Source organism: Sardina pilchardus, chromosome 17 (assembly GCF_963854185.1).
Source record: "Sardina pilchardus chromosome 17, fSarPil1.1, whole genome shotgun sequence".
Taxonomy (NCBI): Eukaryota; Metazoa; Chordata; class Actinopteri; order Clupeiformes; family Clupeidae; genus Sardina; species Sardina pilchardus.
In genome coordinates this window covers 7,070,145-7,094,128 of record NC_085010.1, presented here as the reverse complement: position 1 = coordinate 7,094,128, position 23,984 = coordinate 7,070,145, and the positions used below count along the sequence as shown (strand labels likewise).

At 42.6% G+C, this 23,984-nt stretch overlaps 1 protein-coding gene across 1 annotated transcript; it reads left to right on the top strand.

The window, feature by feature from the left end:
* The first annotated feature begins 290 nt into the window (after positions 1-290).
* Positions 291-2,111, top strand: LOC134061672 (general transcription factor II-I repeat domain-containing protein 2-like). The gene has a single exon (XM_062517426.1). The coding sequence runs from the start codon at positions 291-293 to the stop codon at positions 2,109-2,111; it is 1,821 nt and encodes a 606-aa protein (XP_062373410.1).
* Positions 2,112-23,984: the final 21,873 nt, after the last annotated feature.

Genomic DNA, 23,984 nt, shown 5'->3' with positions numbered 1-23,984 from the left:
TATTAAAGAGTCAGTACTGGGTTTATTATATGTGACAAGTAGGTCTGCACTGTGCCTCTAAAGCACACCTGTCAAACTCAAGGCCCGCGGGCCAGATCCGGCCCGCGATGTCATTTTATACGGCCCCCCAGATAATATCTAATGTCTATGAGAACTGGCCCACTGGTATTTCGCATGCACCGTTAATACTGCAAATACCACAATGCACCGCTATAGCCCTAGACGTCAATCAAGGCCCATAAGCGCGATCTCATTAACTGCTCTAGAATCTGGACTGCCAACAGCCAAAAATGGCCAAACGAAAGGTGGACTTTGAAAACAGAGGTTTTCAAGAAAGGTGGGAGGCTGAATACATGTTCACCGATATAAAGGGCAAACCTGTCTGCCTTGTGTGCGGTGCCGACGTGGCTGTCATTAAAGAATATAATTTAAGACGCCACTATGAAACGAGACACCAAGAAAAATACAAAGATATGAACATTCAACAGAAGCTCCAAAAGGTAGTGGAGTTGAAACGAAGTCTGGTGGCACAGCAGACTATGTTTGCTAAAGCCAAATCACAGAATGATGCTGCTTTAAAGGCTAGTTTCGTTGTGGTGGAGGAGATTGCTAAATCTGCCCGGCCCTTTACCGAGGGAGAATTTCTAAAAACTTGCATGTTAAAAGTTTGCGATGTCGTGTGTCCAGATAAAAGGCAAGCCTTTTTAAATGTGAGTCTGAGCAGAAACACCGTTGCTCATCGTGTATGTGAGCTTGCCACCGATTTACAAGAACAGCTCATGGGGAAGGGAAAAACATTCCAAGCCTATTCCCTAGCTGTGGATGAAAGCAGCGATGCATCAGATACTGCCCAGCTGTCAATCTTCATCCGCGGAGTGGACTCGAGCCTATGCGTTACAGAGGAACTTTTAGGACTGAAATCAATGCATGGCACTACTACCGGGAAGGATCTCTTTGAAGAAGTGTGCAAATGTGTGAACGAAATGGGTTTGCCTTGGGATAAACTTGTGGGACTGACGACGGATGGGGCGCCTGCGATGTGCGGGCAAAAGAATGGATTGGTGGGCAGGATTCGGGAGAAGCTGCGGGAGGTGAACGGCGCAGGTGAGCTGACAGCGTATCACTGCATCATACACCAGGAATCGTTGTGTGGCAAAGCCTTGAAAATGGATCATGTAATGAGCACTGTAACAAAAGCAGTTAATTTCATTAGAGCCAAAGGGTTGAATCACCGTCAATTCAAGTCCTTGCTGGAGGAGACAGGTTCGGAATATGGTGATGTGGTCTATCACACAGAGGTGCGGTGGCTAAGCCGGGGAAGGGTGCTGAACAGATGTTTCGAATTACGTGATGAAATATGTCAGTTCATGGAGAGCAAAGGGAAAGACACGACAGAGCTTCAGGACAAGAAGTTTTGTTGCGAATGGGCATTTCTGTGTGACATTACGAGCCATCTCAATGCGCTCAACCTGAAGCTTCAGGGGCGGGATCATGTCATCACTGATATGCACGCTGCAGTGAAGGCGTTTAAAACCAAGCTGCGCCTGTGGGAGACGCAAATGCTGCGAGAAGACTTGGGACATTTCCCGTGCTGCCAAATTATGAAAGAGCAGGTGTCCGTTTTCCCAAGCGCACAATTGGCTGAAAAGGTCGGCTTACTTAACGCCGACTTCACGCGGCGATTTTCCGACTTCGAAGCGCAAAAGAGTAGATTTCAACTGCTCAGTAATCCGTTTACAGTAGACGTGGAAAGCGCACCAACCAACCTCCAAATGGAGTTGATCGAACTCCAATGTAGTGACACACTCAAGTCAAAGTATGACTCAGTGGGCCATGCGCAGTTTCCACGTTTTATCCCTGACACAATGCCCCAGCTGCGTGCGAATATTGCTCAAATGCTCTCTATGTTTGGTAGCACATACCTATGTGAACAACTTTTCTCTGTAATGAAGTTGAACAAAACATCACACAGGAGTTGTCTCACTGATGAACATCTTCACTCAATTCTGAGGATTTCCTCAGCTCAGAGCCTGACCCCAAACATTGATGCACTTGTGTCAAAGATGAGATGTCAAGTGTCTGGTTCAGGCTCAAGGGCACATCAGCAATAAAGCTTTAATGAAGCATAGGTTTCCTTTTTGCACTTTTCTCGTGGTAGCCTATTGCTTGGAGTCTTGGACTGTAGTTGTGTGTTTGGATTATCATTGAAGGAAATGTTATGTTTTGTTGTTGGCCTGTGGAGAAAATGTTGTTTTCATTAGAATTTACTGCTGCAGAAAGAAAGACAGGCATAAGAAATTAATGGCACTGATGTTTTTTTTATTTTGACATTTGACCTGTGTTAGACTTCTTGTTTCAGATAGATGTGTAAAACTAAAGCGGAGTTCAGGCCTATTATTGCAGCAAAAGATCAGCATTAGGCCACTTTCAGAAGCAATATGCGCAAATTTTAAGTTCATAATAAAGTTTCAATATGTCCGGCCCTCGACTTGGACCATTTTTTTTCATTTCGGCCCACTGTGTATTTGAGTTTGACACCCCTGCTCTAAAGGAACACACACACCGTCTTTCCATATTGAACTATGTTCTTCTCTGAACTTAGACGAGTTGATTCATACCTCTCTCGTCACCAGTGTTGTGCATGAACGAGTTCAAAAGAACGTGTTCATTGAACACGCTCATTTTTCTGTGAACGCTGAACTGAACGCAACACATTTGTAAATAATGAATTTGAACGTGAATTCGCTCAGATTTTGGGAAATGAACGACGAACGTCACTGTTGATGTCCAATTAAACGTTAGGCCTACAGAATTTATTTTGTCCTGAGAAATCGGGTGACACTATCTGCTGGCAATTCAGAAACAGTATGTCGTTGTCACACTCACTGCCCACGGGCGCCACTCCTAAACTACAGCTTTGCACTACCTTACTACATTACCCATGATCACGTTACGCATGATGCATTATACACAGAACCGCTGCTAGGCCTATATGAATGCAATCGCGGAAAGATTCTGCACTTGTCAGTGATGATAGAGGGATGCATAACGTGTTCAAAGAGCCCTACAGTATGTCACTGATCCATCTGGTAAGGTAATGCAGCAAGGCAGCCTCCTCCATACCCCCGGTGTAAAAACTACACTCTTCTGCCGTCAGGCATGCACAGCTGACGCATTTATTATTAATTATTAATAAATGCGCGGCCGCATTTATTAGGCGTCGGTATCTGCCATAGACCTAAAAGAAATGTATCTGCCCAGCGAAATAAAGCCCAATTTACGGATATTCTCAATTAGATGAGAACAACAGGTGGCTGTAGCCTATATTCCGTCAGAAACAGATTTTCATTCAAATGAACTGAATTTGAACTAGTTCAACATTAAAAATGGTGAACTATGAACGTGAACAGTTCACTTTGCACGTGTGTGAACTGAACTTTGAACTAGTTACTGAAGAGTGTGAACGTGCACAACACTGCTCGTCACGGTGTGTGCACTCAATCTTGTAGCATTTAGCTTAGCACGTTCATTCATTAGGACCCAAACAGGGAGAGCCGCGGCGGCGGGGTCTGTGTTTACATCCGTGATGCGTGGTGCCGGTGTTCTAGTTTAACTGTTTTTTATGTTAACTGGTGATATTTGCATAACATCAGTGAATATTCAAAAAGGCCCTGCCTACTTCTTAAACGCGTTCTGCTCTACCCTTAGAGTTTGTATTTTCACAAAATGCTTGCAAGTGAGAGAAAATAATGGATAGCATATGGCTGAAAGCATCACCAGTTTATGTCTAATACATGTTCGTCTAAGCATTAATCACGCAAATACGACACATGCTATGCTAATAGCAAAAAATGAAATGAAACAATGTAACCTAGCTACCTAGCGATGGCTGGATTCGAACCGTGGATGTCGTGGACAAAAACATCCTGTCAATAGTGGCTTATACCCCTAGACTACGAGCTGCTGGAAAAATAGGGTGATTTTGAACAATTTATTGGGCTTTTAGTCAAAATTAACACAGATTAACATACTGTGAGAAATATATGCCTATGTTAACTGGTGATATCACAATTTAACATGGGCATGCAAGTCTCGAAACATAGCCTAAAGTAGGCTCATCTTGCTTCAACTAGCCTACTACAAACAGGCATGATCTCTACTAGTAAGGCAAAAATGTGATCATTTCATTGTTAAATTGTGAATAATCTCACAGAATGTCACATGCTTATCTCAAACAGATTTTTAAAAGGCTATGCTGCTCGTAGTCTGTTGCAAAATATTCTTCAGATGTATTGCTAATGAACGTAGGCTATACTTAAATATTGATCGGCTGACAAACATTGTCACAACATAACATATAGCTATTCATTTATTGGGAAGACCATGTATTAAATATCCTAACTTCATTTCAGCAGATTTGTGGTGCAATTGAGTAAGGGCGTACAGTTACAAATCTTGACGTTTTAATGAGCAGTTCGAGGCCCAGTGATCTTCATGTTTTTTGCATTAGATAACGTGTTTCTGTCCCTCAAAATGAACAACGTCTGGAATGAGGTCATGCCCGTTTGTTGTTACTGTAGCCTATGACATAAATCTGTATTATTTAAGGCTTGCATTCCTGTGTTTGCTCATGTCATGAGCCATCCCACTTAACGTGGACGTCATGATTTCAGTATAATAAGCTACGCTAGCTCATAGTTGCTCAGTGCGTAGTGCAGTGGTATAGATGCAGCTGATGGACCATTTTGCCCACGCGAGACTCATGTTCGAAACCCAACAAAACCTTGTTGTTTTACTTGAACAATTCCTTTTTCTAGAGCATCTTGTGTGGATTATGCTTAAGCACACCTGCATGAATCGGTGATGTCGGCATGTTTTTGGCAAGATCTTTATTCCCAATTATCTCGCTCACTGCAGCTTCCTGAAAATGTGAATCTCCAGCACTCGAGGGGCGGAGGCAGAGCAGAGCGCTGGTAACAAGTAGGGAGTAGGGTTCTTGTTGAATATTCAGTGATTTTATGCAAATATCACAATCTGAACTGATACCATAGTACACCGGGCTGCCACTTACAACAACACAAACATTGAGGAGTATACGGACACTGTGACCTCCAACATCACTAAGTGCATTGATGATGTGACCCACGCAAACAGCGTCATCACTCGGGCTAACCGGAAGCCATGGCTGACAGGGGACGTCCTCAGGCTGCTGAGGGAAAGAGACGACGCCTTCAGAGCTGGGGATGAATCTGGCCTGAGAACAGCGAGAGCCTGTATTACTCTGCCTACATCGAAGTGCTACCAAGTGCTGTTACGCTATACATTATAGATACCCTAAGGATTGAGTGCACACACTGAGACAAGAGAGGTATGTATCAACTCGTCTAAGTTAAGGGAAGAACATACTGTAGTTCAATATGGAAAGACAGTGGAGTGTTCCTTTTACGGAAGGCTGCCTGCTGGTGGTGGGTCCTTTTTGTTCATGTAAAAAGGATAGGTGGTACAACCAAGAGCTTATAAGCGCAAATAAACAGGTAGCAAATGGTTACCAAGCGTTTTCCCAGAAGGATAACGCCCGCCAGGTTGGCCTCACATGATGAACGCAACCTGGGTGGTTCTGTCCACCAAAGGTCCGCCTCCCGTTCAAGGGAGGGTACGTGTACTACCCATCACACACAGTGATAACTTTGATCACTGAAGTAAGCACATTTTGTCAATCATTCACCACAAAGGTGTCTATAGTGCATGACGATGACTGACACATTTGTTGGTGGGACTTACAAAGATGCTTTTGGTCCAAAGATGTTTCATACTGGAGTCAGGAAGATTAAGTTCAACAGAAATCTTCTCTTTGCTCTTATGTTCTTCAATCTTCAATAAACACAATCAAAATACCAGTTTAAGCAAACAATACACACACTGTCATGGAGAGTTACTCTATGTGCTTTCAAAATATCATCTAATACACCTGTTTATTTAGGTCATTAAGGACCTGGCAAGCAGCTGATTGGAAAAACAGATTTACTAGGTTAGGATTGGCGAGAGAGCCTCAAGGCGAGTTGCTCTCTAGGCCCATAATTGGAGATGGTCTAGATGTTCTCTGGGTAATACAGTGCAAACGGCAAAAGCAGCTATTTAGCCTATACTCCTCCAATGCTCTGACCTGCAAGTGTGCTTGCTCATTATTAACTAAACTGATCGACAATACAACCAATTGCCAACAGCTAGCCTGACCAGCCACCCCATTCTACATTTGATTCTGGCAGAGGTTCTAGACCGATGTCCACAGGGTCTTGTTTACAGAATGTATTTTCTCACATTTTTTACAATCGAATGCCTGGATTTGAAAAAATATCAACCTACAATTGCATCCTAGCGGGTCACGTTGGTGAGGATGACAGTGTCCAGAGGTATTTGGGGACTGCAGATGTAAACTAGATGTACCGCAAAGCGATACACAATATGACCGCCGCTCAGTCCTGCACATTCTCTCCGCAAATATCAATCACGCTTGTGTTTCCATCGCCTACTCCATCCCTACTGCAACTTTTATGTATGTAAATGAGTGTGTGCATGTGTGCGCTTGCTTTTGTGTATGAGTGCTTCTCTGTCTAGTGTGAGTGTGTGTCTGCTTGTGTGTGTGTTTAATGTGTCTCTGAGTATATGTTCACTGTGTTCTCTGCCGTCACTGTCACTCCAATATCAGATAACACACACACACACACACACACACACACACACACACACAAACACACATACACAGGCACACACACACACACAAACACACACTCGCACACACACACACACACACACACACACACACAAACACACATACACAGGCACACACTCACACAAACACACACTCGCACACACACACACACACACACACAGGCACACCCAGAGAGAGAGAGAGAGAAAGAGAGAACACACACAGAATACACACAGATAACACAGACACAGAGAGAGAGAGAGAGAGAGAGAGAGAGAGAAAGAAAGAGAACACACACAGAACATGCACATACACACATATACACACATGCAAACACACAGATGGGCACACAGAAACGCACCCACACACACAGGCTATAGTACATCACACACACATTCACGTCTCAGCTCCGGTGGTCTCACAAAATGTACTCAAAGATGTGTGTGTGCATGTGTGTGTGTGTGTGTGTGTAGGTGTGTGTGTGTAAGGGTGTATGTGTGCATGCGTGTGGGCGTGTTTGTGCATGTGTTTGTATAATGTTTTATGTACATGTGTGTATGTAGTGGTGCGTGTGTGTGTAGGTATGCGTGTGTGTGTGTGTATTTATGTGTGTGTGTGTGTGTGTGTGTTCCTGCATGTTTGTTGCACCCAGAGCAACCATTCTCTTTTAAAACATATTTGGAAACTAGTTGATTTAAGGTTTCTAATGGTGTCACTTATATGTTTCTAGGACAAAAACTAGCAGAGATTGAGATGTTTGGAACAGTTTTTGAAATCCCCAGGGGGGGATTTAGACTCCAGATAATACCACCATCTACTGGCCGATGGGTATACAGTCCTGAATGTACACATAAATCCATTTATTTTATAGCCCCCCATGGATGAAATTCCACAAAACTTGGCATACTCCCAGAGGGTGTCAGGTTAATCATACACATGAAATTTGGTGCAGTTCATAACATCTCATCTGAAGATAGGGGCAATTAAAGCAATATTACATTGCATTTTCAATTTTTACGATGGGGGGGGCAAATCACAAATGACTGGTTATAAGCTAAGTTGATGCAAGCTCTAGAGAACAACATACCATAAACATTTTGTCATCCTCGGTGCCACGGTTCAGGTAGTTATGTAGGAAAAACTGTCATTTTTGGGCTTCGGGCGGGGGCAGCGCGGGGGTGGAGTGACCCCCGGGGACGAAACGAAAATTTTCCATAGAACTCTACTGGGGCTACATGCCCACCAAGTTTCATGCGCTCCGGTGTTACGGTGTCCCGGGAATCGTTGACGAAAAATGACGGGAAAAAAGAATAAAAAATAAATAAATAAATAAAAAAAACTTTGACAACAACTATATGACCGCTTCGCTAGCTACGCTAGCGGCGGTCATAATTAGCCTGAACTGTGCGTTCACACCGCCAGCGACTTGAGCTTCCAAAGATTCCGGATGTCATTCATTTTCAATGGAAGCCGGCTTCTGTCAGCTGCAAGAAGCGGCAAATCCGTCGGCGTCGCGTTTTGGGCGTCTTGAGCGTCAAGCAGAAAGTTGAAATTGAGTTAACTTTATGTAATGAGCTATGACGCGGTTCAGCGGCAAACGACCAGCAACCAATTGGAATAGATGTCCTTCGCGCTGCCTGATTCCAGAGAACATAGAATGCCGCTACGTCAGAGCGGCCAAAACGTCTGAAAGCCTCCCCTACTTTTTGACAAGTGTCCTTGGCAGGGCGTCCAGAGCTTCTTGGAAGCCCAAGTCGCTGGCGGTGTGAACGTACAGTAAGGCTAAGTCTGGTACAGTGCATCAGTGGTAACATTTACGTTAATGTACATGGTCCTTTATAAATAAAATTAGTAATAATAATGAGCTAGGGATGTGAATTTCTAGCAAAAATGCTATTCGATAATCGATGAGAATTATTCAAATATAATTCGAAAATTGACCCCGCCCACTTAGTCAGGGGGCCAAAACTGATATTAAAACTTTGTCGGACACTTTTTGGTACAAGCATACAACCTGTCCAGTACTGATATTTAACCCCTCAACATGAGTTCTAGACAGGTTGTCAGCTTAGAAAATGTTATTTTGTCCATTTTAACACTATATTCTTAAAAATGGAAAAAGCGGATTTCCCCCCCAAAGTGCTTCCTTTTTCTTCCATGTTACCTACTGTAATTTTGGGCAAATGTGCAATATAATCCAACTTGTGTGCAAGCATGATCATTAAAAAATAATGATCAATAAATACCACAAGAGTATCACACCACAAGGGCCACTGTTGTGTCAGGGGGCCAATTCTGAAAAGGGCTTCCGTTAAGACTTTTGCAAACATGTTTTGGTTCAAGCTGTCAGTGTCACCCTATTTTTTTTTTTGTTTGAAGACACAAATAGGTAAGATATCAGGGTGGTTGTGAAGACGAAGTTAAAAGCTTGTAGGGAGAGACATGCAATGCTGCACAAGTTATAGCCTAATATTTAAATGTTACAGTGAAAATGTAGAACTGTAGATGGTGGTGTATAGTGCTATTAACTTCATTAATATACCAGGTTGTGACACAAATGATATTTAATGGACATACAGTATTACTATAGTTATTCATTCAATCCAAACATAACTGCTCTCTCACTTCTTTAGGGTTAGGGGTTAGTAACTAGTTAGCAATAACAACTTTGTTATAGTCGTATGGCAAAGGTATGTTTTTCCCCTGTAAAACCGGGAAGTTAACTGAACTGAAATTATTTGAGTACTGTAAAGCCTGGGAAGCTAACTTATCTGAAATTATTTGAGTAAACCGGATGCCTTGACATTTGAGTTTGGCAACTCATTTAATTTGAGTGTAAATAAGTCATTCAACTGGAGTTATTAGTATATTGTACAGTATGTATTGCATTTTGTGTTGGGATAACTTAAAGGAGTCAAGTAAACTACACTAATTTTATTCACCTAATAACAACTTGAGTGAATTATCATGACAAGTAAGAATTATGTAGGCCTACACACTAAAAAATGCAATGTACTCAATGTGTGAGCTATCATTTTCTATGGATTATGTGGGTAAATGCTTCTTTGATTTTCTAATAAGTATTTGTTCTCTTAGCTGTTAATTGTGGCTTCTTACTGTTTACCAGGTGATGGGAAAAAAATATTGTGTTGATGATTTTCAGAATATGGTCAGATATACCAGGAGAAGCCCATTCTCAAAATATAAAGAACATTTTGAAGTTCACTTTTTCTTCGCCTAATGCAAAGTTGATTGCGTTTCCCAATTTGACTTTGACCTATAGTCACTTGAAAGTATCACAAAGTTGAGTATCCCAATGGTGTGATTGAGCCTCCTATTGTCTGTCTGTATTGTCTCTTGGGGAGATACAGACACATTATGCATGTTTACATTGAGTAACTATATTACCCCTCTTATGGGCAGGATATGAGCTTCAGGAGTAAAGATTTCAGGATTTTTTTTAAAGATTTTTTAAAAATTTATATTACATGAATAGGATTACTGCAGAATGATGGTAATTGTGAAACATAATATTTATCACCATGGCAGTACTGGCCATCATGATATACTGTATCTTCAGATTATCATTACGTATGTCAGAAGCATTACAAGTGATCTATGATTTTAAAATCAGCCCACAGGCCAAGTCTGTTATGGATAGTCATCTGCTTGATGGTGTGTGGTGTCAATGTAAATAACACAATAACATAACAGCTATAGTATAGCCGTAAATATTGACCCATCCCACTCACGTGACCTTAGTAAGAGCGGCTGCCATTTTGGACATGTAGTGGACTGAAGTTTGAATGCAATGGACGAGAAAACGTAAATGAAAAACGAGTAAAATAAAAATGCAGAAAACACCTTCACTGTCCAGCGATGTAGGGCATTTACAGGGTGAGCAGAGGGATCGTCCCTGGAGCCGGTGGTCGCCATGTTATTACAGCTAAGGTTTGTTTACATTCACATTTAACGAACTGCATGTCGCACACTGAAACAAGTTAGTATCAACCAGTGGCATTTTCTCCCGGGAGCTAAGGCCCTATCTTGTCCGACAATCACTATTGTAAATACAGGACTGTTTTGTGCATTCTTTCTTTGTGTGGAGATGTGTGAGGGAGGGAGAGAGAGAGACAGTGCGTGTGTGTTGCAGTTACCAATGACCCTCGTCCAGTCTGTTATGTGTTTTACATGGTCTGTAGGTTAGAGTAGGGATAATCAACGACGCGCCGTGCGTTTATAGGAAAATAATGCACGTTCGAAGTGGTAATAAGGACCCGACGCCGCAGGCGGAGGGGACTTTACACTTCGATAAGTGAACAACAAACAACTAAATACGTATTCGTCACTTGGCTTCCTCGGAAATGTCCCTCACGCCTCGTCACTGGTATTAACATAGCATTAACAAGTTGACCATGTTCGATTCCACTTATGCATGTGAGAAATCCTAGTCTACTATTCAGTTCAGAGGAGAGCTAAATTTAGTCAAATTGTGTTCGCTCTCGAAAGCTTTGCCCGCGGACATGCGATTGATCTTGCAAACGCAAACACGCATGCCAGAAATCTCTATCACATATTAAAAAATATAAAGACAAACTTGCGCTCACGAAGCAGACGATTAAAGCCTCAATGCTTGCATAAAACGTCACCTCACTGAATATGAGCCAAGGCCATCAGCAAGTCCATGCAGCACTAGAATGGGCCTGATGTTGAGTTTCGCAAATTGCATGTCAAAGATATGTGTTGATAACTTTATTGTTACTTTGAGGCTACCAAAGGACGCTGTTGTTCTATTCCTTTCGATTATCCTTTTAATTGTTTCCGCGTGTTAGCCGTGGTAGACTACTGGTAGTTCATGTCCAAAATGGCAATTACTTTTGCTCTGACGTCACGTGGGATGGGTCAATAGTTTAACTATTGCATTTAAGATTCAATTTCAGTCAAGATTAATATGTGATAATGTGTTAAGAATACTATGGACAGTTAGCCTGACGAGCCAGACCCACATCAAGATGTAGGGTCTACACACTCATCGTAGACAGGGCTCAATCGTAGGGGTGGGATAAACAGTTGTCTTTCAAATTCCCTCCCCGTAATAGGATAACGCTAAACGAATCATCTTCTTGTTTTCAAGTAGCAGGATGCGTAACCTTCCCTCTCCACGCAATAGGATAACGCTAAACGAATCATCTTCTTGTTTTCAAATAATAGGATGCGTTACCGTCGCAACATCTGGTCGCATGTCAGCCACCCACCTTCTCAGCTCCCTGGCTCAATGGATCGTGCCTAGACTGCCCCGCCAGCCAAATTACATTTGCTGCCGCTAGGGGCGTCTAGATTTCTAGGCTAATGGACAGTGACATTCTGGGAAATGTAATGTGTGGTCAGCCATTTCTTATTGTGAATATACTTCTTGCCATGATTACTTAATTGAAATGAGTGGCATATACAGTCATAGCTGAAAGTGTTGGCACCCCATGCAATGAATAATGTATCATGAATAAATAAATGTTCTTCCTTAAAAGACTGGGGTCATACGTATTGGCACCCCTATGTTAACCCTATGTTCTCAACTCCCATAGAGGCAGGCAGATCTTTATTTTTAAAGGCCACTTATTTCATGGATCCAGGATACTATGCATCCTGATAAAGTTCCATTGGTCTTTAGAACTAAAATTGCCCCACATCATCACACACCCTTCACCATACCTAGAGATTGGCATGGTGTTTTGTTCAGTTAGCCTATTAGCCTGTTTGATGCTCATTGAGCTCAATGCAAATCAAACCAGCTAATAGGCCAACTGGACAAAACACCATGCCAATCTCTAGTTATGGTGAAGGGTGTGTGATGATGTGGGGCTATTTTAGTTCCAAAGGTCAAGGGAACTTTATCAGGATGCATAGTATCCTGGATCCATGAAATAAGTGGCCTTTAAAAATCTGCCTGCCCCTATGTTAACCCTTTGTGCTAAATTCCCATAGGGTTACATAGGGGTGCCAATACATTTATTTATTTATGATACATTATTCATTCACATAGAAAGTTGGTGTCCTTAAAGGTTGGATATTTTCTACTTTTATTACTTAAGGCATTAAGATCAATTTCCAAAAGATGATTTTATATTACTCTTTTTAGTCAACTTTAACATGGGTGCCATCACTTTCAGCCATGACTGTATTTTACTCAAGTTGAAATTAGGTGAATAAAATGAGTATACAGTAGTTTACTTGACTCCTTAAAGTTATCCCAACACAAACTACACACAAAGAAATAACTCAGCTGAATGATCTAAAGAACTGAGAGAGCAGTTATGTTTGGGTAGAACTATAGTGATATGTCCATTAAACATAATTTGTCACAACCTGGTACATTAATGAAGTCAAATAGCACCATAGACCACCGTCTACAGTTCTAAATTTTCGCCATAACATTAAAGTATTACAACATGTGCAGCAGTGCACTGTCTCTCTCTACAAGCTTTAAACTTGGCTTGACTCATTCCCATAGATAGGGGTACTGATTGATAGAGGTTTTGGAATACTATGTTATGTTTCCAATCTGATATTCACTTTGAAAACTGGTTCTCTTTAGGCGGAGATTTTTTTTTCATGTTCTAGGTCTGTTGTCTCTTATACTGTACAATAAATGTTAATTCTGACACTTCAGCAGACATCCCACGAGTGTTAGCTTTCATTCCATAGCATTTTTATCTATATGGTCCTTGTGGTTGTGGAGATATTCAACATTATACACACACACACACACACACACACACACACACTAATATGTTTACCACCAATTTACACATCAAGTACAGATTATGCCATGATGCCGATTAGCCACAGTTCGTGTGAATGTCAGAAGCTCTTGAGTTGATGAGTGTTGTGACTTTTCTTTTGATTTCAACCCATGACAACTGGATACATTATGTAATATTCATAATGTGTCTGTGCAAGCTCAGTCTGTGTGTGTGTGTGGGGTGTGTGTCAATCTTTAATTGATTTACATTTAATAGCCTTTAAATAATAGGGGTAAACTATGCTAATGAAAAGCTCTTTATAGGCATATGAGTCAGCACACACACACACACACACACACAAGCACACACACCCACACAGACAGGCCTGTTCTCTTGACACACTGCCTGTCACAAACCTGACATAATTGGCAACTTCATATTTGCCTTCAAGGTTTTTCTACCAATTTGGCAATTCTTCTGGGTGGTGTTTGGTCACAGACGCACGCACGCACGTACGCACGCACGCACGCACGCACACACACACACACACACACACACACGCAACCAAATATTCCGGGGGGAATTTTTGCCTCGACCGGCACCGTGTGCTTCACAGTGACACACTGTAGGTGTATTCTATTTGTGGCAAATCATTATTCTCTTGTTTTTAATAGTTCAGGATCACACAGTAGAAATATTGCACCAAATAATATTCAATTGGGAAGTTTCTTTGTGTGTGTGTGTGTGTGTGTGTGTGTGTGTGTGTGTGTGTGTGTGTGCAGCCACATGCAGAAGTTTCTTGCCAGTGTGAGTGTAAGGAAGGCGGGCGTGTGTGCGTGTGTGTGTGTGTGTATGTGCGTGCGTGTCTGTGCATTTATGTCTATGTCTGTGATTGAGTGTGGTACAGTACCTATCATACCTAACAATGACACACATACTCTCTCTCTCTCTCTCGCTCTCTCTCTCTCTCTCTCTCTCTCTCTCTCTCTCTTTCTCTCCCACCCTCACACACACACACACAGACATTTGATTTGCCAACCAATATGATCACCAATATCAGATCATTCTATCAACAGTAATTGCAGTAAGACATTCAGTATGCCATAAAACACAATCATGCACACACACACACTTGTGCAGACAGGCATAAATAGGTAATGCTCTCACCTATTGCAGACCTTGAGACTATATTTTGCTGTGTGAAGCTCTCCATTATATACAAATACAAAACTAGTGTATTACACACACGCACACACACACACACACACACACACACACACACACACACACACACACACACACACACTATATGGATGACTAGTAACCAAACTCATCTGTGCAGTGATGAAAAACTGAAAGGGATCTAAAGAAATGCGTCTTTTAAACGTATAGCCATGACTACATGCACCAATGTGTGTGTGTGTGTGTGTGTGTGTGTGTGTGTGTGTGTGTTTACATTACTCATTGAGCAAAGGCATCAAAGGCACCCACTTCAAAAGGGAAACAAAACACAGAACCAGGCCGTGTATTCAATAACTTAGGACTGGAGTTAGAGGAGCGATGATACACACACACACACACACACACACATGCACATACTGTACACATTACGCAAGACACACACACACACACACACACACACGCACACACACACACACACGCAAACACATGCATACACACACACACACACACACACACACACACACACACACACACACACACACACACACGCCTACACAAAGCTTTTCCCAATTTGAGCCTAAATAGTTTCTGGAAATCTTTGCTGATGAATGTGGGAGCAAAGCAGAGAGGGAGAGAGAGAAGAGGAGAGAGTGGATTAGAGATGCTGTAGATAAAAAAGAGAAAGTAGAGAGAGAAAGAGAGAGAAAAAGTATGAGAAAAGAAAGATGAAAAAGAGGTGAGGTACATTCTCACGCCCTGCACACAGAGTGACGTACGTTCACACACACACACACACACACACACACACACACACACACACACACACACACACACACCATCCTCTGCCTCCCTTCTTTCCAGTCTCCTTCTCTTTCATCCTGTTTTCTTTTCCTACTTCTCTCCTCTTTCCTTTTGTTCTCATCTTTGCCTCTCCACTATACTTTCATCTCCAATCCTCATTCCATCTGTCCATCATTTCTCCTCCTTTCCTCCTCTCTCTGCTCTGTCCATCCTCTCTTACCCTCTCCTCTCAAGTGTCAGTTCAACTCTGTTTGTAAAGTGCCATCAATACAACGTGCTCTATTCTCAGGATCAAATGGGCAAGTCAATCGTGCAAGTTTCTTTGGGGGCTTATGACATAAACAAATGATTTCAGAATGAATGTAGCAGCCGCAGCAGTAGCCAGAAGCCAGTTCTCACTATTGATCATTATCATTATTAAATTTCCCTTGTGTGTGTGTGTATTCACACCAAATTGGCATGCCATACCATACCCTCCCACTACGCACAGCATCCCATTAGCTGCCTGCCATCAGGCTATTTACAATTTTCTATTTTAATAAAAAGTCAGTCAACACGTTATCAAAATTAACTTAATGCAGCACTATATCCACGCACACACATTTCGTTTGAACAGGAGAGATTACGCATGCAGGCGCACAACTACGCTACTTGTTGCGTACTTGAATTTCCCCTTGGGGATCAATAAAGTATCTATCTATCTATCTATCTATCTATCTGTTGTTTTCTTTTACTTGGCTATCAGCACAAAATGTGAAGTTAATTCACTAACTCAATAGTCTACTCATGATGGATATCGCAAGTTCTTTTAAAAAAACAAAACAGAAAGGATGGAGGATGGAGGCAGCTAGAGGAGTCATTCCAGATGAGCAATACGAAGGTAGAAAATTGTCAGAACGCTACAGCTGTTTAATGCCAGACGTTAAAGGTACGCTACAACAAAACTAAAGGTAACTTAGCCATAGGGCTGTGTAATGTTGTCTAAATGAGCAGGTCACTGTTAGACGTTGCTGTTGTGTTATTGCATGTGGATGTTGTTATGCTATGAAGGGTACTTTTTGCTGACCAATACAGGAACCTAAAACCGAGAAACGGACAAATATTCTGTAATTAGATTCGGGCTGCACCCTTCTACTGATGAAAGAAGTAGGTGCACGCACTGTGCACTCTTCCATATTCCCAAGCCTTATGCGCTCATAAAATAGCCTTTCAGCTATGCGCACATGCGCAAATGATTCCCGACTAGGTTTTTCCTGGTCAGTGGCGCACTTACTTTCTGCATCCATATATTAGTGACTGGCGAACTTTGCGCCGGACCACACCTCTTCTCTTCACTGACATGCCCGTTAGGGCGCAATATCATTTCCTATCTAGAGAACGTACATTTGCACTGGGAAAATTAAGGATGCACTTGCAGAGAATGGTAATTATAGGTTGTGCAAGTCGCAAAAGCTCACCGCGCGGTCAGCAAAATCGGGCCCAACATCTCTAGAGAACACCTTACCTCTGTGTGTGTGTGTGTGTGTGTGTGTGTAGTGCTTCTATATTGTCTCTGAAAGTTTATACACTTTACGGATCTAGCCACAATTTGCAGTACACCTGTTTAAAAAGTGTAAGATTTCCACTGCAAAGCACTGTTTTCTTGCATACAGTATGGTGGAATAGCTGATCAATGAATATTAGCATCTCTCCTCCCCTGTGTTTGTGTGACGCTCCCACTGTTCCCATAAATGCATCATCAGTAAGAAAAGCGCAGATAGCCATTCTGTGCTCCAGTAAAACACAAAATGCGCGTTGATCCCAGGTGATCCGTTTTGAGGTGCAAAAAGCGTCAGAAACAGGCAGTCGTCTGCTGTAAATGTTAAAAACGAGGGTTTAAACGCAGTTTCTGTTGATAGAATGAACGGATTACGGTGATCATAGTGGCTAGCAAACTGAATGTGTGTGTGTGTGTCTCTCTCTGTGTGTGTGTGTGTCTCTCTCTCTCTCTCTCTCTCTCTCTCTCTCTCTCTCTCTCTCTCTCTCTCTCTCTCTCTCTCTGTGTGTGTGTATGTGCGTATGACTACGCACGCATGTGTGTGTGTGTGTGTGTGTGTGTGTGTGTGTGTGTGTGTGTATGGGGGGGTAAATATAGAGAGATGAAATGGGAAAGAGACTAAAGAGAAAGAAGAAAACAGGATACAGCAGAGGATGGGTATTACACAATGTCTACACTGTATCACAGACACACACACACACACACACACACACACACACACACACACACACACACACACACACACCATCACCCCTCCCTCATTCTCTCTCCAAATCATCTCTCTGGATGGGCTATATTTACTTCACTGTACCTAACCCAGCCAACATACACACACACACACACACACACACACACACACACACACACACACAACCACACAACCACCACCCATCCCTACCCCCAACCCAAATCTGTTTAGATTGTACAAATAATAGCCTGTTTATAAATAGGAGGCTGTGAAGACACAGAGACCCAGATATAGAGGAGAGAGAGAAAAGAGAGAGAGATATGGAGAGAGAGGGGGTAGAAAGAAAGAATGGGTAGAGAGAAAGAGAGAGAGAGATGCAAAGTGCCGGAGGGAGGGAATAACAGGAATGAGAGAAAGAGAGAGAGATATGGAGAGAGAGTGAGAGAGAAGGAGAGAGGGGGATAGAGAGAGAGAGAGAGGGAGAGAGATATAAAGAGCCAGAGGGAGGGAATGAATGAAGAGTGGAATGAAGTGAAGAAAAAGGAAAGACAGGGCAGGGAAAGATAGAGAGAGATAGACAGATAGAGGGAAATAAATGAGAGAGACATCTTTAGCGTTTAAACCCCCTTTATTGAACCATCTCATGGATCAAGGCCTCCTAAATAGGCTACACGGGAGAGAACAAGGGAGAGATGGAAGTAGAGAAGGGGGGATTGAGAGAGGGAGGGAAGTAGATAGAGAAGAGACGGGGAGAGAGGAAAAGGGAAGAGAAGAGAGCAGGAACGAGCAGATAAGAGAGAGAGAGAGAGAGAGAGAGAGAGAGAGAGAGAGAGAGAGAGAGAGAGAGAAGGAAGAGAAGAGACTAGGAAAGAGCAGAGAAGAGAGAGAGAAAGGAGAGAGAGACAGAGATGAAGGGAGGAGATGAGTGAGAGGGAAAGAAGTGAGAAGAGAGAGAGACTGGGAGAGCTATAAATAGCATACTGGATCTCTGTGAGTCTGTGTAGTGGAGGAGGAGGAAAACAGATCCCACTTTACACAGCCACATGAAACCCAGGGCCAGACACAACCCTGTGTGTGTGTGTGTGTGTGTGTGTGTGTGTGTGTGTGTGTGTGTGTGTGTGTGTGTGTGTGTGTGTGTGTGTGTGTGTGTGTGTGTGTGTGTGTGTGTGTGTGTGTGTGTGTGTGTGTGTGCGCGCGTGCGCATGTGTAAGTGACCAGAACTGCTACACAGAGAACACAATACCTTGAGGGTAGTCAGCTGAACTGTGAGAGTGTGTGTGTGTGCGTGCGTGCGTGTGTGTGTGTGTGTGTGTGTGTGTTTGTGTGTGTGTGTGTGTGTGTGTGTGTGCACTGCTTGCATGTAACATACACATTTGTATCTAATGCAATGTATGTGGGTTCCTACTTTATGTGTGAGAATGATTTAGCATAAATACATCTTTCCCTCCCTCTCTTACACTCTTTCACATGCGCGCGCACACACACACACACACACACACACACACACACACACACACACACACACACACACCTGCTGCAATTGGACATCACAGAAAACCAAACCAAAGGAAACACACACACACACACACACACACACACACACACACACACACACACACTGTTGGATTCCAAATCCCAGTGCAGGCCATTGAGAGCTCTCCAGTACTCCTATACACACACACACACACACACACACACACACACACACACACACACACACACACACACACACACACACACACACACACACACACACACACACACACACACACACACACACACACACACACACTTTGAGTGAAGCATGTGGGATTTCTTGGCTCAGGGCATATTCCCATGCTGTCTATTACATGCCATGCAATCTCAGGCAACGCTGGCCAACTGTATGTTTGTATGTATACCTTCTGGGAGATGCTTTTATGGACCGCACATGAAGTGGACTGCATAAAGCCATTGAATTATCTCCAATCACCGAGGACAACTACACACAAACACACACACACACCCCAAACATGCACACCAGCACACACCCACACACACACACGTACACACCCACACACACACGTGCACACACACACGCACACACGCACGCACGCACGCACGCACACACACACACACACACACACACACACACACACACACACACACACACAGTGAAGAAACTGCTTCTTGTTTCCAATGTTCCTCAGGCCTTGAGCAGTTCCTGGTGGTTTCTCCAGGGAGGTGTTAATGAAGAGTACAGTACTGTACAGCTGTTATGCAGCAAACTCCCCCAGCCACCACAACAGGGGACTAATGGAGATAACCACCTCCTCCCACACACACACACACACACACACACACACACACACACCCACACACACGTTTGCATACACATACACACATACACACACACACACACACACACACACACATACACACACACACACACACACACATACTGTACACTCTCTCAAACACACACACACTTGCACACACATACTCTCTCTCTCTCGCTCTCTCACACACACACACACACACACACAGACACACTCATGTGCCCTTACCCCCCCCCCCCTCTCTCTCACTGTCTCACTCCAACACACACACACACACATATGCCGTCATATGCCGAGTATCCATGCTTTAACAGAATGATTAAGGCTACTGTTATGCCCCTCTGCATCCCCTAGCAGTGACAGTGAAGCAGCCTTTGGGTTAAATCAGCCTAATTGTGTGCATCTCTCTCTCTCTCTCTCTCTCTCTCTCTCTCTCTCTCTCTCTCTCTCTCTCTCACACACACACACACACACAAACAATAATTTAAAATGGATATTTATCTATTAGAAGAAAGAAGTTAATCCAGGCACTCCAATTACAGTGACAACAAAGAAGTGACATGGATACATTTTAAAAGCCTTCATTGTTACTGGCTACTTCATTAAAATGCCAACATGTTTCGACCTAACGCAGAGGACAGGACACTGATATTTAGGACATTATCTAGCAATGAATTAATTGTTTTCCCTCTCTCTCCCTTTATTTTAGAAACTTTGATGTCAGTCTCCAATTATGTTGCTTTTTCTGAGTGGGCCGCAACACATACATAATACCAGCAACTGACATAATATTAACTCTCCCATTACTATAACTAGTAGTAGCTGTGTTGTGGATGTGCTGGGACACTTTGGAAAAGACTGTGTGTCTATAATGAGTTATTCAGAAGAAAACGATAAGGGAATCAAGAGGGAAATTTCAACATCAAAGTCATCACTGTGGAAGAGACCAAAAGATCACAACGTGTGTCATTGTATAGCCAAGTCAAGAAACACACACACACACACACACACACACACACACACACACATATTCAGAGACGTATGACCTAGTTTTGAATGAAGAGAGCCAACTGTGTGATTGTGCAGTGGGTGTTAATTTGATCAAAGGGAAAAGCTCAGAGCGAAAAATGACTGAAATTAAATTACAGAAAATTAATAATAATAGTAACCAGCTCCCCCACCCCCTCCCAAACACACACACACACGCATACACACAAACACACACAGCCACACACGAGGACACACACACACACACACACCGACACACACACACACACACACACACACACACACACACACACACACGCATGCACGCACGCACGCACACACACACACACACACACACACACACACACACACACACACACACACACACACACACACACAGAGACAAATGAAAACGAGACAAGAGGGCACAGCTGGAAGTGGGAAGCTGAAATTGTGTGCGCTGGTCTGGTAATACCCCTCCTGACAAATATAATTAGCAAAGCGCTTGTGAAGCTGATGAAATATTTAACAAGGGGAAGAAATTAATAATGTTTATAGCAGCCTCTGTGGATAGTGGAGTGTCACAAGTTTCACAGTGGAATTGGAATGGAGCTTCGCACAGCAAAAGCAGGCCTTAAAATCACACACATACATACTAATGCACACACACACACACACACACACACACACACACAGACAGACAGACAGACAGACAGACAGACAGACAGACAGACAGACAGACAGACAGACAGACAGACAGACACACACACACACACACACACACATACCTACACAAGCCGTGCAGTTGCCCTGCATTAGGGCTTTAGAGAGCCAAACAGCTCTCCATAATTATGTATGGCCACAGGTGGGCAACTGAAGGTCATTACATGTGTGTGTGTGAATTGGTGTGTACAGTGTATGTGTGTGTGTGTGTGTGTGTGTGTGTGTGTGTGTGTGTGTGTGTGTGTGTGTGTGTGTTATTGTGTGTGCAAGCATGTGTGTGAAAACCAAAAGTGGAATCAGATTCAGAAAGCTTTATTTATCCCAAGATGGACAATTCAGTTTGACAGTCCCCAGTCTCATATAATGAAAATAATAAATAAGTATAATCCTAGCAGAGACTGAATTTCCCTCACATGATCAAAAAAGTATATATACACTTATACTTAAAAGAATGTTACACTATCAAAAAAAAAGAAAAGAAAACCTGTCCCAGCTCCTCTGTGTCTGCTTGAGTAAGCAGGGGCCACACTTTGGATATATTTCTAAGATGATAGAAAAAGGCAGAAAAGGTTCGACCTCTCTGAAAAGATTTTTATTGAGGGTGAGCAGACGTTTCAGCCATTAGGCTATTCTCAGTGCTCGCTCGAAGACGATAGAAAAACAAGTCTGGTGACATGATTGATATGTGACTCAAAGTTCAGGGCTTGGTCAAGGAGCACACTGAGATTTCTGGCAGCAAAATCATTTTTGTAAGCTCCAACTGCCAATGAGCGGAGCCAGTCGAACCCACATATAGATAGCTTAATCTTTTTTTTTTTTTTTTTAAGATTTATTTTTGGGCTTTTTCTTTATGCCTTTATTTGGACAGGACAGTAGAGAGAATGACAGGAAGTGAGTGGGAGAGAGAGTCGGAGTGGGATCTGGAAAGGACCACGGGGCGGGAATCGAACCCGGGTCGCCAGCGTACGGTGCAGGTGCCCCAGCCAGTTGCGCCACTGCCGGGGCCAGATAGCTTAATCTTGAGCAAGATAACGGAAGTAAAGGCGCCAGGAATGTAGTGTGTGTAGAGACACTGACATTTTCGGCAGCAAAATCTTTTTTGTTGTAAGCTCCGACTGCCAATGAGTAGAGTCCGTTGAACCTGCATGAACAATAATCCTGAAGATAATAATCTGTTATAATCTGTATAACCAATAATCTGTTTAAAATCACGACCATTTATTAAATTCAGTTATTACAGTTTTCTTCAATCGCTAACAAGCGTTTGTCCATTCAGTTGACACAATTTCAAAACTCTAAACACAGTTAGCACAGCATCGGTCTTTTGTGGCCATACCATTCACACATTTCATGTTGTTTTCACACAGTATGCAGTCAGTGAATACATTTTCACAATGCTTACATTTTCTTAACAGACAAACTATACCTCCCAACAAAATAATGGGTCGTTGTTGTATTATTTTCGAATGCTAACACACAACATCCCACAATAGTTAAAACAATATTCCAAACCTTAGATACAGTATAAAAACCTCTGCTTCTGCAATGTTATCAATTCAAAAGCAATATATCTCAGCTGATAATAAACAAACAATCGAATAATTGACACTCAGATGATTTATGTTGGGTAAATTGGGCCAGCCACAGCTGATTCCAGTCTATCTTAGACTCAGTGGCAGGGGTTATTTCTCTCTATTACATTGACACTTACACAGTAAAAAGAGGAGGTGATGTGTTTGGAAGCAGAAACAGAGAAAGACAAATACTGTAATGTCTGGACGGGGAAGAGTAAGAGTAAGGGGCCCAGGGAGAAGAGCAGGCCCAGTGAGAGATGCAGTGAGAGGTGCAGGAGCACTGAGAGGAGCAGGTGCAGAGATTAGACACAGTAATATTGTGGGTTTTTTTGTTCACCCCCTTTTTATCTGGGCTTTTTGCTGTTGTTTTTTGTTCAGAATGCTCTTGTGTTTCATGGATATTTTGTTCACTGCAATGCTGTAAAACGTTTTCTGTTCTATCATAGTCTACTGTAAACAGTATTTATACTGCACCTCCTGTAGGCCTAGTGAACAGTACAAAAAAATTTTCCCAACCAAGAAATTTAGTGTAAAAATGCTGGATTGCATGTTTTGCATGCATATACCTGTAAAACTGAAACATAAAAGTCTATGCAGTTTTTGTAATGTCAACAGTAGCCAGTATTTTGAAACCTAGTGTACTCTGATTGACTGCATGTATCTTGTGAAGTGAAAACAAGCTTCATTCTTTGACAAAATAACTTCATTTTGAGTCAGGTTTCCAG